Source organism: Octodon degus, unplaced genomic scaffold, assembly GCF_000260255.1.
Source record: "Octodon degus isolate 3935 unplaced genomic scaffold, OctDeg1.0 scaffold00177, whole genome shotgun sequence".
Classification (NCBI taxonomy): domain Eukaryota; kingdom Metazoa; phylum Chordata; class Mammalia; order Rodentia; family Octodontidae; genus Octodon; species Octodon degus.
The window spans coordinates 4265081-4283515 of NW_004524753.1; the positions used below are offsets into that span (position 1 = coordinate 4265081).

Sequence of the window (18435 nt, forward strand, 5' to 3'; positions counted from 1 at the left end):
GTTATTTTTCTCTCATTGCTAAGACAAAATACCCAATGGCCAAAAGACTAAAAGGATTATTTAGTACACAGTTTACAGAGATTTCATTCCATAATCGTCTGGATCCAAGGCAGACAGGCATCACAGAGGAGAAACAGTTTATGGTGGGTAGTAGGTACCAAAGCAGTCAGCAAGGGATAAGAAAAACTTCTTTCTGTCCCTTCTATTGTATCCAGGCTACTGGATTAGGGGAGTGATAACCAGTCAGTGGACATTTATAATCACTCACCCTTAATCCTAGCACTCTTAATCTTGGTATTACACCATGAATCAAGCACACACTCTAGATCCACCTCTAGAAAAGCCCCACCTATGACTGCATGAATTTTTGAGGGGACAGCTAGACGTAAGTCCTAACAGTGAGGAATCTGAGATCATGAATTCATGACCGACAGCAGATCTCAACATAGATTAAATTTAGATACCTAAAAGAGAACAAATAGTTGTTAGCACTATTGATGAAGAGATCTTCTCAGTGAGTGGGTCCATGGGACAGTACATTCTTGTCATTTTTTTATTGCCCATATAATACCACCAGACTGCCAGGAGATAGCTGGCAGTAGACGAGCTGAACTTCAAGAAAGTCCTTTCAGTTTGCAATCTTCTCCACAAAATTTCAGTGATCTGCATACATCCAAAAAGTGCCTGACTGTGGTCAAACTGCTGTGACAATTTTAATTGCTAATTATATTATAAACCCAGTTGACTTTCAACCCAATTGACTATCAGGAAAAAGGACCGTTATGGTAGTTACAAAGCACTCCAAACCAATGGCCACCCCAAAGCTAATTTAGGGGTGGTCTATAAGCTGAAACTATTTGGGAATATTCCTGATATCTTCCTTATCCCTTCATGGACAAATTGTTCTTCAAACAGCAGGTCAGGGCAGCTGAGCTCAAACACACATAGTTTACCTGGCAGGTCATGGGCAGGGGGCTGCTGACACAGGCAGGTACTAGAAATCATGACAGCAGAGGCTGCAGCACTGGAGCAGCTTTGTGGTGTTGGTACAGGACTGGAAATCCTGCCATCAAAGCAGACCCCAACCCTGCCTTTGCTGTGAGACATGAGAGTTCCTCAGGCTGTCCAAGTTGATATGTTGCTCTCAAAGAGAGTTCATATTCCTGCCTTACACTGAAGGCAGAAAGAGATCATGTATTGAAAGAACACGGCAGAGGAGAAAATGAGGGATCGTGTCTAATATCCATGCATAGCTTGGCGTTTCCTGGTCCCCTTTTCTCCCCCTCTGGTTCATGCACCCAGGCTGACCTGTGCTTCATGCCTCTGTGTGAGTGATACAGGAGACCTGGAGATAGGGTTGTCTTTCAGGCTGTGAATTTTGAGTCTTGCCCATGCAGAAAACAGGAAGGACTAGCTCTGGACAAAGGCTTGGAGAGAGAGCCCAGCAAGTAACATCAAGCCTTGTTCCTCTGGAAAATAGAGCAGATTCCCAGGCAGAACAGGACCGAGTGAGGAGGAGCTAAGAGTTCAGCCCCCTGAGCCCACATCTACAAAACATCTACATGGTTTTATGAAATCTCACATCTGGGTGTGTGTGTAAGGAAAGGAAAGAAAGTTAAGGAAAATGAGGAAAAATCTTTATGTTAGGGCTCCCCAGAGGCACAGAACCAGCAGGGAGGACAGATGTTTAGACAGACAGGAAGATGGATAGGGATGTAGTAGCAGAGGCTTACAGTCCTGTGACAGGCTGTGTGCCTGCTGGAGACCAAGGGTGTGGGTAGCATGGCTCATCCAAGTTGAGAAGCCTCACACCCAGAAAAGTTGAGGGTAAAACCCTCAGTCTAGGGCCACAGGGCTGAGAACTTGGGGAGCTGGGGGCACTGGAGCAAGTGTTGGGTTCCAAAGCTAGAGAATCTAGAGTTCTGATGTTTATGCACAGAGAAAGAAGGGTTGCCACCTCCAGGGAGACTGAGCAGGCTCTGCTGTGTCCTCCAGCTCTTCCCACATCCATCCATGACAGATAGTGCCAGCCCACGTTGGGGCTGCCCTTCCCCACTCATCCTGAGCTCACACATCAGTCGCCCTCCCAGACACACTTGAAAATGAGGACCCCTGCTATCTAGATTCCCCTAGTCGGGTCTGTATCCATGAGCCAGGGAGTTTTTCAGGGTCCTGTCTCTGAATCCTGGGAAGTCTCTTTCCTCCAGTTCCACTCTGACTCAACCTGAAAGAATCTCCGCTCCCACTCTACCTCCTAACACCAGGCTGGGCCTTTCTGAGCTATAGTTGAGCCCTGGCCTCATGCTGTAGAGCACTCTAAACTCTGTTTTCCACAAAGCTCATGAAAGATGATTAAATGATGGCAACATTATACATGAGAAAGCAATTTTCAGTTAATGGTCCTTCTTTTTTAAAGGCATATAGTGTTTCGATCCTTTATTCTCATTATACTTATGAACTTAGTATATAAGCAACAAAAATTGGATCTTTACTTTCTGCAGTACTGGATTGAATCAACTTACACCCTAGCCCCTTTTTTTAATCATCATTTTTTAAATTCTGAGACAGCATCACACTAAGTCACGGAGTTGCCCAGGCTGGGCTTGAACTTGCAGTCCTCCCGCCTCAGCCTCCCAGAGTGCTGGAATTACAGACGTGTTCCCACAACCCACTAAGCACCAGGAGTTTGATATATTCCCTTTTTATGTCCTTCTTAGGACATAAGGCAGAAAACAAAAATTCTCATCCTGGAGATCTGAAATCAGTGGTCACTTTGTACTTATGTAGTTAAGCAGCTCCCTCCACCCATATCTGATCAGGTTTTAAAACTGAAGAAATGAGATGGTGGAGGAGTTAAGGTTGCACAGGTGGGGGTGGGATTTTCCACAGTGGTCCGCAGTGCTCAGACCTGCAAGGCCCGTTGTCTCCCAGGAGCACCGTGCATGGCCAGCAGTGGCCCCAGTGCTCAGACCTTCAAGGCCCGTTGTCTCCCAGGAGCAGCGTGCATGGCCAGTTCTGTACTTTGAAGTTTTAGTCCCAAACCTTCTCCCTCACCACCTCCTGAGAGGGCTCACAGGGACTTCACCACAGCTCCATTTTATTCTCTCGGCACTACTCATCACCTGTGCCAGAAGCCCCTTCCTCTCTTCCCTCCCTCTCTCTCTCTCCACCTCCCACAAAAAGGCTCAGGACCTTGTCTTGTTCCACATACTCTGCTTTCAGCATCTGGAGGTTTGTTCCAGGAGCTCAAGAGATCATCTTCAAGTACTTCATAGAAATTGCCTGTAACCTACACACATCTGAACACTTTATTTTTAACAGGCATAATGAGATTTATTCAACATAAACACACTCAAAGAAGTACACAGGAAAGAGGCACACGATAGCCTGGAGCTGGGAATATTTATGGTTTTCATGGCAGTGGAATGTGTGAATCTTAGAAAGTTAAGGCTGAGTCAATGAAGATTGATGGCTACCATAGGTAGAAAGACAAGGGTTCATTTTCCAGGTGAAAGGACAGTCCCTGGTGACATACAGTACCACATTCACTGTAAGAACTATGCCTTAGTAACTTTTCTCTCCTTGCTAAGACAAATACCCAGCACCTTAAGGAAGGAAAGGTTTATTTAGCTCACAGTTAGTGGAGGTTTCAGTCCATATTTAGCTGACTCTAAGGCAGAGCAGCACATGGTAGAGGGCAGCTGTTCGTGGAGATGGAAAACAGCAAAGAACAAAGGGAGAAGCCATAACTGCAGCAGCTCGCAAGCCTCTTTTCCCTCCTTACATTCGTATGCAGATTATCTGCTTCACAGATAATCTGTAGCACTCAAATCCATAATCCCAACATTGAATCATGCATGAGTTGATCACAGACTCTAAAATCTACCCCAGTGACTACATGAAGCTTTGGGAGGACACCTAGACGCAAACCCTAACACACTGTGTCAGTAATTCAGGGAATGATGACGAGGGACAAGTCTGTGCATGCGCAGTGTGGATGCACTTGCATTCCCAGAATGCTGTCCATCCCAGGTTGGGCCCACAGATTCAGACCTCACAGAGGAGAAAGTGGCTGTGTGGCTTCTGTGAAGAATGTGCCACCGCAGGGGCGGAGCAGTGCAATCCTGGAGACCAGGCTAGGTGATCTCAGAGTGCCAGGAATGGGCTAGGAAGCCTACTCAGTTCTTCTTTGGTCACATAAGCAGGAAAGGTCCACATCAAGTGGACAAAACCCTAACTAGAGTCCTAAACACAACGTCCTGGCCTCTCTGTCAGTCCCCAGATTGCAGCCACTTTATAGCCCCCATATTCCAGGTCCCTGAGAGGAAGGATGCCCTACACTGTCAAAAATGTATTCATTTCCTACTTCTCCCAGCCATCTGCTAAGGGAACAATGACCTTTAACCTGCTGAGCCATCTGCTTGGGAGGGACACAAAACAGGCTTCTTGGGGCTTATGGCCCCTGGCTCTGAACTGACACTAATATCAAAAGGCTCATCAATGGCAGGTTTGGAACCAGGAATGAGCTAGACCCTTTCACATTGGACCAATGGTCACTGACTCAGGCCCCTGCTCTCACCCAGACCTCCAACATGCATTCCTGGAGAGAGCCATTCGCAGGGGGCACAGCCCCAGCATGCCAGAGCACCTACCCACCAGGCCCATCCACGGGGGACTGTAGAACCCAAAGAAAAGTCCTGGGTCACCAGTCATAGGCTTCATTTGGCAAGTTTGGAACCAGGAATGAGCGAGCTAGGAGTTAAATTGCAGCCAGTCCCTTTCACTCACAACTCTGTAAATACGTAGTGTCTCTTCCAGACACGAGGCTTGGCTGTCTTCCTGTAGGCGTCGCGAATGCAGTCAGCATCCTTAGTGCTTCTGTATGACATGCTTGTGTCCTCTGTCAGGGGACTGGAAGCAATTCCTCTTTCCTTCTTCTTTTTTTTTTTTTTTTTTTTTTTGTATTTTAGGGAAGGGTCTACAGGTGTTCAGGGTCTCATTACTAGATTGGAGTGATCTGCCTGTTTACAGCCTTCCAAGAGCTGGGATTACAGGAGTGTGCCACCACACCCAGTCTCAATTGCCATCTCAGCGCACCCTGGGGGCAGGGGCAGGGCCGACACAGCAGGCCCCCGTCCCCTGCGCCTGCTTACAGGCACTTTAATCTGCTGAGCCCTTTGGCCAGCCCTTCTTTTTTTTTTTTTTTTTCTTTTTTTGGCCAGCTCAGCCCACCCAGGGGGCAGAGCTGGCATGGCATGCTGTGCCAGGGATCAAACCCTCAGTGTACTTGCCTAAGCTTGCCTAAGCAGGAGCTGTAGACTGCTCAACTATCTCTCCAGCCCCAAGGAATTCCTGTTTCAAGCTGACATTGACTCAGGTTCATGATCTCCTTGTTGCTAAATGTGCTTTCCTCACCTAGCCAAGTCTTAAAACATAAGAATATGCAGTGACCACAGTCTATGTGACTTAAAATATTTATTCAGCACAAAGAAAGAGTTTCCTGCTGGGAAGGACAGCGTTTTGTGGGAATAAGGAAGAGGGCATCACCAGCTACTCAGCTGCCTTGCATTTTCCAAAACAAATCTTGCACCAAGGAACAGGCACGCCCCTCTTCTCTTCTCTTACAGAGAACTAGAAAGATGGGAAATGGACTTGACACCATTGATTCATTTCATTTGCCCCAGAATTAGATTATTTGCTTCCAGTCACTGTTAATTAAGGGAATGATAATGTCAGCAGTGTCAGGGTTGGGAGCTTCCCACTAAGGGCCTGGCATTGCTGAGCATGAAGATCAAGAGAAAAATAAGACAGCAACAGGAATTAAAATGAAATTTCAGGGCACCTGTGTACTGTAAGAGAAAGAACAGTCATTGCTTCCTCTGTGGTGCGGTATAACAAATGCACACCTCATGGCGCTCGGCAGTATCCATTCATTAACTGCATGAAGTTCTGGTAAAAATACAAAAATGCCTTGGCTCTGCAGGCATGGTCAGCACTAAGTGGCATTCTTCAGAGTGCTTGATTTGTAGAATTTCACTTATTGCCACAATTGTTTTTAATAAGGAACCATGCAAAAATATTATGCATGCTTTTTTAAATTAGAAAATCAAAACACAGGTAAGTTCTTATTTCCAAATAGTCAATAGCCCCCATCTCTGCTGAGTTTCAGTCTGATTCTGAACTGTAAGGTTTGCCTTTCAAAGATACACTTTCTCTTAAGGTATGTTTTACTTCCTTATCACATTGGAGAAATGCAGATTCAATTAAATTTTTCTTTTTTGGTATAAGAGAATTTTCTTTATGCAATTTTCTTTACACAGCTTAATCTCTGGAACATAACTTCTACATTTAAAATAATTTAAATATTTAAGCAACGAAACATTTAAATGATGAAGTTTACATATGAGAGATGTTGCTTTTTTGTCAAAGACTTCTCTAAGCAAAATAATCGATGTGGTCACTTCTATTTAATATGGTGGTGAACAGTGTGTAACATGTTGCTGCTTTATCTATTTCTCGTTCACCAACACCATCATGTCGGTCACTTGTCAGGATATTAGCATTCAAAAAGGAGGCATCCAAGAAAAGATAACGACTTTTAAGCACATCTCCTGTAAGATCTATGATGAAATTTTGCAACATCTGTACATGAATCGTACTTCACATAGTTCCCTTCACCTTGTACAGTAAACATTCAGTCTCTTTTGCTGAGATTAGTTAAGGATATAACAGTCATGTGTATATATTAGGATTAAGGTCACCTGCCTCTTTTGCTTCATTTCAATGTCTCTTGTAGCAAATCTAAAAATGTTTGTGTGGCTCACACTATGTTTCTATTGGAAGCACTGTCTTTTTAAGACCAAGTAACTCTTAGTTTTTTGCATTTTACTCAACGTGCTTTTGATCTTAAGGTAGAGTGTATAGAGCAAAATATCCTCTGTACTTACAGTATAAAACTGTGTTGTTAGTCATACACCCCTTCAGACTTTGTACTGTGAGCCCCTGGGCCAGGAACCTGTGTTCTTCAGGCCTGCACCTCCAGCAAGCAGACAGAGCACCATGGAGCTTAAGTGGATGAGAGGCGTATTTGCTAGTAAATGAGCTCATCATCAAATCAAGGACAGAAATTTCCACCCAATGATAGTGGTAAAGGACATATGCTTTGGGTAGATTTAATCCTCCAATCTCCAGAGCCACAGTTTAAAAAATAAATTATGCCCTGTTGTTCAAGGTATAGCAACAATGTATACATGTCCTCATCTGCTGCCCCATGGAGTGGGGGGTAAGTAGGGGGTAAATGGGACAGCAGATGAGGACAGGTACACGACAAGTAGCTGGATACAGCCTCACACTCTTACTGTGTCTTATAGGTCATCATCACAATCATTTATGCCATCATTACCCATGACCCCATTGAGGGGAACGTGCTCTTCCAACTCAATAGCTAGGTTAGTTGGGGTTCTTTCTGTTTTTTCCAAGATAGTATTAGAATTCCAATGTGTGACTACACCATTTCCACCAGAAGCACCGGTCTGATGCTGTCCCAGATGCACAGATGTCCACAGGTCTGGGGCTTTCAGGGTCTAGTCTGATGACAAACAAGGCCTACTATAAGAATGGAACCACCGTTTCCTTAGCAAAGCACTGTTTTTGCACAAATGATATGTTTACAGATCAATATTTTGAAAATAAATTTAAAAGTCCCCTTCCAATTATTCTATCCATAGGTTACATAATATTGACAACAGGATATAATTTGTTTTTTAAATTGTGGTTCTGGAGATTGGAGGACTAAATCTACCCAAAGCATATGGCCTTTAGCACTACCATTGGGTGGAAATTCTGTCCTTGATTTGATGATGAGCTCATTTACTGGCAAATATGCCTCTTCTAATTATTTTTTCTTGGTTACTCATAACAGACACAAGCTTCTACTCAATATGGCAGCCTTCTATTCTGTGCCAGCCCAGCCTATGCAGACTACACTGTCTGTGCACTTTCACCTAAACATCTGAGCAACTTCCCTGGGGTCTGTGATGTTCTGTAGACTTTTACAACTAGGCTTTGCTAAAAGCCCCATCTTTAGGGCTACTGCTTTGATTTCTTATTTCTGGGTGCAATTTAGAACACAAGGAATTGGTTCTGAATTGCTAGGTAATTTGTCTGGCTGTTCAATGTCTTCTCTCCCTTTTGTTGATTCTGTGTAAGGATTCATAGGATATTTTTATGCAAGTTATTTGTGATTGTGATTCCTCCCCTAGAGTAGGCCATATGCTTTGCATAATCCCCTTGTTCTTGCCTTAAGAAAAACTTCCAGAGTTGGTGCTAGTGAACTTTGCCCTCTCATTCTTACCCATATGACACACGTGACTTTGCAATGACTACCCAGACTTCTCGTTACGTTTCTGCCTACTGCCCTGCTTTCCAATAGAAATGAGAAATGCAAGGTGAAAATGAAGAATTGTTCAGCAGTCACATGACAAAATAAAGCATGAAATTTCTTTGTTATATGCATGGTTGCTGGAGAGTTAAAGCAGAACAGAATTACTTAGTGGAGTTTCTCCTTAGAGCAAGAAATCATCAGACATTCCATAATTTCTCCCCTAAAATTATGTCCTTCATCAAATCATTTCAAGTATAATTATTCTTTTTACTTGTAACTCCTTTTTTACTATTGACTCCTCAGCTTCTTTTGGCCCAAATAAACAGTGCATCAGTCAGCTTTCCATTACTATAAGAAAATATTTAAGACAATCAACTTTAAAAGATAAAAGGTCTACTTTGGCTCATCCTTTTGGAGATGTCAGTCCATGGCAGGTTGTCTCATTGTTTGGGGGGAGAGGTCACATGACAGAGCAAGCTACTGACCTCATAGTGGTCAGGAAAAGACAGAAAAGGGCCAGGGCTTAATGTTCCCTGCAAGGGAACCCTTGGTGACTGCAGAACATCCCAGTGTGCCTCTTACAGTTCCACCACCTTCCAATAGCACCACAGGCTGGGAACCAACCTTTCACACAGGGGCTTCGTGGGATACTAATCCAAGCCAGAGCAGCTAGCATAAATCCACAAGGTACAATATGGGACAAACATCATCCTCCTCTGTGCTGCCACCTGCTGGAGTGGTGCACTGTGTGGCTGCAAGACTTCAGGGAGTAAGACTTCCCAGTCACCCAGGTATTTGGCACCCTCTGGTACTTGCTGTGTTATCTTATTTAACTTCCATGTCTCGTGTTTCTCAGCACAAGAAAGTCTGCCGGTGAGGCTGATGCGCTCTTTGCCTTAAACAATATCCCACTTATAACTTTGCCTTAGGTTTTTAAAAAAATAGATATGTTTCATATCTATTTGCCAAACACCTAGCTAGAACCACATGTAATCCTATTGAGGTTGTGTGTGTGTGTGTGTGTGTGTGTGTGTGTGTGTGTGAGTGTGTTCCCATGTGCACATTGGAGGGAAGTTCAAGTTCATTCTAGGAATATTTTTTTAATGAATTTTTTCTTCATTTATTTATTTGATACAGGGTCTCACCACAGTTTAGACTCAGTGATCTTTCTGTCTCAGTCTTCCAGCACTAGGATTATAGACATGCGCCACCATTCTGGGTTTAAGGGTTGGTATGCGGTACCAGGAATTGAACCCTGGACCTTGCACTTGCCAGGCAGGCTCTTAGACCGCTGAGTTATCTCCCCGGTACACGAATATGTTTTAACACAAAATTTTCAGACTCTTTTATCTTTCTATAATTAATGTACCAAAACCCTATAAGTAATATTATTTATAAAAATTAATACTACTTTCATTAAAAGTATCTACTATTCCAACTCTGAAAGCCAAATATCAGTATTCTGCTTAATTTATGTAAATTTATTAATTGAATTATTCAATTATTATGTAAATCTGGATGATCTTGTTCCTATGCAGGGTATGGATTTCTGCAATTATCACTTCCATGTCTTCTATTATGAAGGATAATTAAGATTTGACAATTTTTGACAGCTAATAAAATAGTCTTAATGTATGATACTGAGAAAAATTCATTATAAAACACTGATCCAATTACTTCATTTATGTAAACATTCATCAAAAATGAACTTGAAAAAAAGGACCTGAACAAATTTCAACAGTGATCACTATATAATGAATAATAAGCTTTTCTTGTTAACTGGGTTTAAGGATGTATTACCCACCAGGTAATGTAAAAATAACTACTTTATGTCTTCTATTATGGATTTTTAAAATATGAATCTAATTATATTTTCTGCATTAAAATCTCCATTCATTGCAAGGTTTTTCAACCTTGGCACTATCGATACTGGGACTGGGTAATTCTTTTTTGTAGAGGAAGCTGTTCCAGTCACTGTAAGCTATTTAACATCTTCCCATGTCTCCACCTACTCGATGCCAGTAGCAGACCTTAAATTACAACAACTAAACATTGTGTCCAGGGCTGGTGAGATGGCTCAGTGGTCTAAAGCACCTACTTGGAACAAGCTTGGCAAAGCACAGGGACCGCGGTTCGATCCCCCAGCACCACATGCCAGCCAGCCCCGCCCCCTGGTGGGCTGAGCTGGCCACACACACACACACACAAATAAATAAATGTTTAAAAAAATCTTCTAAAAAAAAAACTTAAAAAAAAATTGTGTCCAGACATAGCCAAATACATGCAAGGGTGAGGCTGGAGGGTACAAAGTTAGCCCTACTTAAGAACTATTTAAACAAGGCAATTTGACAATTGTCTTTTAAATATTTTGTATCTCTTTATATATTCTCACATACTATATCTTAATGCCATTAACAACATCAACAATAACGAATCTCAGTAAGGAGATGCATTATCCCCTCACATGAAGGCATGATGCAAAACAGCAATGAGAAAGGTTTTCTAAGTTGTAAGCTGTGAGGGTTGGGTGGTAGCAGTGTTTTCCTGTTCTCAACATTTTGTAGGAGCCCGACCATATAAGCCAAGAGAGGTTCTACTTTCCCTCGCCTACATATTCTTATCCATGATAACTATAGCAGCTGCAACATTTTTTAGAAGGCACACAGGTACCCAGAAGGATGCCCCAGTGTCTTCTGACTGGTTCTAAGTGAACTTTCCATGACAAGATGCATCCGAACATCTGTCCAAGGGGGACCACAGCAACCAAAGCATAGAGTAGCTCAGCAACTCTTGGGAGGCTTCACTGGTATTAAACGTCCACCTCAACAACTCCAACTTCTTTTGTGGTCACATTGACCTCAGAGGTGAAGTGTATTTTTCAATTCATTGAGATGTTTAAATGTCAAACAGACTGTCCTAGGAAACTTGGTATGGCAACTCCAGCACGGAAGTGTGAAATCCAATTCTTTGGTGCATTTCTGCTGAGCCAGGCAGTGAGGACTCAAAAAGGAATCCTAGGGGGTGGGATTGGGAAGGGAGGGAGGGAGGTGTGCCGCCCCCTGGGCCTATCTTTGTTTCTCCAGGCCTCCAGCTAGGGGTTCCCTCCTTCCCATGGCCGGACACCTGGCTTCCGACTTTGCCTTCTCTGGAGGTGGTGATGGCTGAGAGGCCGGAGCCAGGCTGGGTTGACCCACCAACCTAGCTCGGCTTCCAAGGCCCTCCCAGGGGTCCAGGAGTGGGGCTAGGGGTTAGGCCAGGCCCTGAGGTGTGGGGTGTCCCTCCGTGCCACCAGCCATATGAGTTCTGTGGAGGGGTGGCAAAGTGCTGTGGACCTCAGGTTGGCATGGGCCTGGCACCCCAAGGTGGCCTGGAGAGCACCCAGCCTGAGAATGAGGTGGGGGCTGGAGTAGAGAGTGGCTCAGAGGAGGCCTCCCCCAAGCCCTGCACTACCTACCCTGGTGAGGTGAAGGTAAAAGAGAAGCTAGAGCCAAACCCCGAAGAGTCCCAGAACATCAACACCCTGCAGAGAGAAATGGAGCAGTTTGCCAAGCTGCTGAAGCAAGAAAGGATCACCCTGGAGTACACTCAGGCTGATGTGGGGCTCACCCTGGGTGCTATCTTTGGGAGAGTGTTCAGCCAGACAACCATCTGCCACTTCGAAGTGCTGTAGCTCAGCTTCAAGAACATGTGCAAGTTGTGGCCCCTGCTACAAAGATGGGTGGAGGAGGCCGACAACAGCAAGAACCTGCAGGAGAGTTGCAAAACGGAAAGCCTCCCTCAGGCCCGCAAGAGAAAGTGGATGAGCATTGAGAACCAAGAGAGAGGCAATCTGGAGAACATGTTCCCGCAGTGCCTGAAGCCCATGCTGCAGCAGATCAGAGCATCACGGAGCAGCTGGGGCTGGAGAAGGACATGGTCTGAGTATGGTTCTATAACTGGTGCCAGAAGGGCAAATAATTGGGCAATGACTATTCCCAGCGAGAGGAGTATGAGGCTGAGGGGAGGTCCCCTTTCCCAGGGGCCCCCGTGTCCTTTCCTCTGGCCCCAGGGCACCACTTTGGCACCGCAGGCTATGGAAGTCCCCCTTCACCATGCTGTACTCTGTCTCTTTCCCAGAGGGGGAAGACTTTCCCCTGGTGCCTGTTGCCACCCTGGGCTCTCCCATGCACTCAAACTGAGGCTGAGGTGGCACTGTCCCTGCCAGCGATGCCAGGTAGAGGATGGAGAGGAGTTAGGAAGGAGCTGGGATCTAGCAGGGCTTTGGGGTTAAGTTCTTCATTCGGAGGGTTGAAGCACAGAGGGTGGGGGCAGGGAATTTGGGGCAACCAGTCGGGGGGAAACTGCAGTTCAATTATGCTCATGATTTTAATCCCCTTATCAGTTTGATTTTAAATAAAGAAGCCTAGGGCCCAGGAGGAAAAAAAAAAAAAGAGGAATTCCCCCTGCCAGCTGCCAGGGAGTGACTCATCACAACTACTATCACAGCCTGGGAGTGTTTTCCTCTGCTTAGGAGATACTACAGTAAGATGAAAACTTTTTTCTCAAATAGGTGATGAGCCCACAACAGTAAATGCCTAGACCATTCTAAAAGTATCTGCATGTAAATATTTTTGCAAAGGTTCTAAACAGGATTCCCATGGGTTTACTTATCCCTTAGCTTTAGAGTCCCTTGTAGTCTGCTGTATAGCGAGACATCACATCGGTGTAGAAAGAACTACCATAAAAAAACAGGCATTGAATCAAACCCAACTGGAGTGCTTTACAACCTCTGAACAGTAGATGCACTCTTCCACTTTGGATTGTTGACAGCTAGCAGGCGAGTCTGCAAGCTTCCACTTGAAATTTCAGCCATGATGGAGTACTTCTATCTTGGTTCGGAGGCTCTGGACATAGCTGGCCATGCAGTTGTGCCTTCACAAGTTTTGAGTTGTAACTGTTGAGTATAGAACCCCCAGGATCCTGATGAAATGCTAATCATTAACATTTCATGTTCATCAGGTGGCAGAAAGTCAGTACAAACTAGAACTCTTCTCTTGCACTGAAAAGCAAAGCCACAGAGTAGGAACCTGAGTAAGATTTATGATGTTTATATTTGGGTTCTTCATGTCATGGGACAAAAGGAGTAGCATTAATTAACTTTGACATAGACATTTTATTTTCTACTAAGATGGGGGGTTGGGATACAGTCAGTTAAGATCTACTCAAACGTTGGGTTTTTAAACTTAACTAGCATGAGCTTCCTGGGAAACTGGGTGAGAAAAACACGGGACCCACTAGGGGGTAGGGTGGTGCAGGGAGTTCTCCCCACCTCCCACATGCGTTTGTTCCCTGTTGGAGAGTTCGCTTGACACACTTGGAGCTGGTTGTCGCCTCTTCATGTGTTGCTGCTACCTTCCCACATGTAGGAAGTGCTTGAAGACAAGTAGAGTCAGATCCCTGCAGAGTCGGGGTAGTGTCACTGTATTCATAACCCAAGCAATGCAGAAAGGTGATGTTCAAACTCTTTAAATAGCAACTTTCACTAAGTAGCACACTGACCCCTTAGGCATGATATCTACACATCGTGCACTACAAATATGTAGATGCTCACCCTTATTACTGGAATTATATCTTTTTTCCTTTCTAAGTTTTGAGATGTTCTTCATAAGTTACAAATAAATTTCACAACTCCCAAATTAAATAAGACTGGCCTATGGCGTAGTTGCAAGCTAAGTGTGGAGGGCTTGGTATCTGCCTGTTACTCCTCAGAATCGCTGCACTGCATGTGTGCCCTCCTTATGGGACTCCATTTGACACTTGTCTGTCCTTCCCAGTACCCTCTGCTTTTAAAGAGTTTATATACTGAGAACTGCTGTGGCCTTTTATGATATATATAAAGTAGAATAAAATAATGAAATACTTGAAAAAAAAAAGACTGGCCTAAATAAACTACCTATATCCACTGAGACAACTACGGCATCACTTTACCAGGGCGTATCATGAAATGTGATATATTTTAATCTGTAAGTTAAGGAATACTATAAATCTATGATTCATGTAGTACAACAAATTTTGAGCAGAAAATGGCTTTTCCCTGAATTATATTTGCTAGAGTCAACATCAGTATTTCTTTATCATATCAAAATAAATTGGTTATCGTTAAATGAGTGCATACCTTTGATTCCTTCATCAAATTTGTTTCAAATGTCAGTAGCAATTTATCTTACAGAAATCTGACCATAAATCTGACCATAAATCTGAAGCAGTACATGACTATATCACTGTAAGAGATGATAAAAAACAAGGCAAATGTTTACATTTATTTAAAAGTTACTACAGTAAAAAGCACATTGTTATTAATCCTCTCAAAACACTCCACTTAGAACATGCTCACCCCACTTTCCTGCCACTTTCTGAAGCAATTCTGCAAGTACCCTTTCCTGAGGGTTTTTGGTTGCACTGGTGGCTACTTCAGTGCTTTGAATTGACTTAAAATGTTTGCCTCTCATGGTCATTTCAACTTTGGGGAAGAACCAGAAGTCATAGGGTGCCAGATGTGGTGAATAAGGTGGAAAAGGACATGCTACAATGTTTCCACAAGCCCACCTTTCTATTAGATGGCACATGGCCCCACCATTCATTATATTTTTCACTGTACCTCATAAAGGCACTCATCAAAGAGACATCTAGAAAACTTTAGTAAGTGGCTGTAATGATGAGAGAAGTGTATGCGGGGTTCAAATTAAGTAAGAGGCTGAGAGCAGAACAGGTTAAAATTTAGAGAACCCTTTATTAGCCAGGCCGGTGACTGATCAGCCTCACTCCACGCAGGGAGGCGCTAACCAGCACTGAAGCAAGATTTGGCTGGTCTCTTAAAGAAAAAACCACATTCTGGTCTGCAGATAGGATTAGGAGGAGGGATCTGCGAAGTTCTGAGAGAACTTAATCTTATGGGACTTGACAGAACAAACAGTCTTGGCCACACAGTTTGGATGTTTGTATGTCATTTACAGAAAGCAATCAAGGTCGGGGTAATCTTATGGCCTTAGTAATTTTTTGCAGTCCTACAACATTTTTAACTGTTGACTATGTTTATAGGAACTAGATTAGGGAGGAGGAGACAGTTACTCAGTTACTCGTTACGAAACAGCCTTGAACAGAGGGTGAGAACACATTCCTTAGAGTAGATAGCAGGAAGCACAAGGGAACCTAATACTTTTCCACAGTTACAGCACAAAATTCAGTTGACCCATTACATTCCCCAATGGTTTTATCTGGGAATTAAATCATTGTTTCTTTAGTTACCTTCAAGGTCTGGTATTGAGCTCTAAGCACCATTAACTTGACAGCTTGGATTCTTTGTTGAACATACTTAAACAGTTTATGAAATGCCCTGATAGTCAGGGCCAAGAGAAACAGAAGAACTGGTCCAATTGAGGCAGATATCAGGTCATTTATATGAGGAGACTTCGAGAATAGTCTCTAATTTTCCTTTTGAAGAATCTCTAAAGCTAATTTTTTGGCTACATTATACCCCAATTGTTTTATATGTTGTTCTGCTATTTTGCCAAAGAAGAAATTTTTTAACAACATTAAATATCATACCATATGCTCTGTATCAAACAGGAAAGTGACTTTATCATTACAGTCAGGAGGAAGAGGTATGTTAGAAACTTCTCTCTTTTTGTAGGGTGGTGATGTAATATAAAATTATTTTGAGATGGGATCACCACTGTTAATCTACTCAAACATCAGGGAACATCAGTTAACAACAGAGTCTGAGTAGGTGGGTATTTTCTAGAACTTGGGGCGGGAGGACAGGCAATATCTCCAGTGGCCCCACTGGCTTTTGTGCCACCTCTTGAGCTGTAATATTGGCCAGTGAGTTTCCTCTTTTGTCTCGAGGTCTGGCCCACAGTGGGAGCATCCATCTCTCTCACAGTCGCAATGTATCTTGTCTTCCATGCTGTCTCCTTGAGGGCCTGGCCCTGTGTGACTGCCTATAATATTCTTATCTAACTCGGCTACCTGCAGCAAAGTACTTTTGAAGTGGGGGGAAATATTTTGTGGAGGGTTCATGACAATGTGTCTTTTACTGTAATGAATATTTTTAAATTTAAACATTCACTGTATTTTTAACATACCTGATAGATCACTAAGTGTTGTCTCTACAACCTGTTCATGCTGTGCGATGGTTTAAGTATAGTTAAAAATTCATACTGTTGAGAATAATAGTAAGCAATATTTTTCCATCCTGCCTTCCTGGGGCAGTGTTCCTAAAATTGGGGATCAAGACTTATTTGAAATTTGGATGAAACCTATGGCCCATCTCCCTGAGTCGACAAACTCTGATTCCACTCACCCTCGTCTGAGAATCCTCCACTGGAGCAGAGGTGGTCCTCCGGCTGTCTCAGCTTTCCAGACCACGGGAGCCCCGACCACTGCCCCTCCTGGAAGGAAGCACCATGTCCCATCCCATCGGAGTGTAAACTGCAGCTCCTCACTTCTTCAAGTCCCTTCCAATTACATTCACACAGCAGTGGTGTCTACTGTACCGGCACTACAGTGGATGGATGGAAGACATGGCCTTTTTGGCGCTGTGTTTGTCAGCGTGTCACCTGATCGGGCTTCAGGGCCCGCTGCTATAGTGGCAGCAAAGAGGGCGTCCAGGTTGCAGAGATTCCTGACAGACACCTGGAGCTACTTTCAGAGTTCCCATCCCGAGGGCAGTACATATTCATAGTATTTCTTTGTAACAATGAGTTAATTAAAATATTCACCAGTTTACGCTGCATTATTGCGACTTAATATGTAACAAGTAGATTGTCTAATAAAACCGAACAGAAAGCCTATTGGAATCCCAAGCTAAGCCTTAAACCACAGGAGCAGAGCACCACTGCCACCTTTTGGCTACATAGCCTAATTGCAGGTCCAAGGAGTTGCAGGGATAATAAACCTTTACCAAGCAGGGTAATAGTAAATGATAAGATGGCGAAAACACACATTTCTTGACATGCTGATATAGGGAGAGTAGAGCTGTTATTAGAGCTTGCTCTGGCTTTGCCCTTTGCATCTCCTACTAGCTGTCCAAACCCCAAGCTCATGCATACTCTGTCCTTCTTGCAGGATCGGGGGAGCCATTCCCACTGTGTTCTCTTACTTTGCTGAAGTCCTGGCCCGAGAGAAGAGGGGTGAGCATCTCAGCTGGCTCTGCATGTTCTGGATGATCGGTGGCATCTACGCCTCTGCCATGGCCTGGGCCATCATCCCGCACTACGGTAAGGGGCTGGCCTTGCACCAACGGGGGGGGGGGGGGGTTGGGCATCGGCTTCTTTTCAAGCGCAGGTCTGAGGCCAAAGCCATCCTCAGCATGTGTCTCCTGTCTGTCATATTTTCTTCTTGCTTACAGATCCTCTAAAGTAGACTGTGTCTGTGGTTCTCTAGGTGGAGAGTATGATAGGAAAAGCATTTTCCTCCTCTCTACTCTCATAGCACTTCCGGTTATCAAAATGTGTAGGGTGAATACACAGGAGAATATACACAGAGCAGGGTGAGGGGCTTCGGGCCACTCCCCTCATTCCCTGCCTTCCACAGCTTGGAGCTCTCTAAACCCCAGGGATTTTCACATGGGCTTCTCTGTACGAGTCGCACAGGCGGGCTGGAAGGCTAACTCTCCCCCAGCCAGAGGGTGGGACGGAGCTGCGAGTTCTGAGCTTCTCCTCTGCGCTGGGCCTTTCTGTGTCCAGGCCGCACCCAGGAGCCTGGAGAAGCTGCTTGGTCAGAACAGAGAAACACTCCTCCACCCTGAAATGTTCAAGGGATTAGGAGGTCTGTGGCAAGAGTGGAGAGTGAAAACCAAAATGCACGCTTCATTTTCGTTCTGTGTTTTTACACAGCACATTTATTCGGTCCTCGTTGCATCTGATGCCTGTCTTTTTTTTTTTTTTTTTTTTTTTTTTTTTTTTTTTTTTTTTTTTTTTAGAACCATTTGGGGTTGCACAATAACCACTTCGTGGCAGGTAATTTGTATCTCTATGTGATAGATCTTGATTGCTGTTCTTCTTTTCTGTTCT

The 18435-nt window shown here is 44.0% G+C and overlaps 1 protein-coding gene and 1 pseudogene across 1 annotated transcript in view; both read left to right on the top strand.

Moving 5' to 3' along the window:
* Sv2c (synaptic vesicle glycoprotein 2C) overlaps positions 1-18435 on the top strand; it is a 230291-nt gene that overhangs the window by 127112 nt on the left and 84744 nt on the right. The window contains exon 4 of the mRNA XM_023703655.1: positions 17489-17640. Coding sequence (XP_023559423.1) covers positions 17489-17640 — 152 coding nt within the window. The remainder of the gene's footprint in view (positions 1-17488; positions 17641-18435) is intronic.
* On the top strand, positions 11495-12561 carry LOC101578204 (annotated as a pseudogene).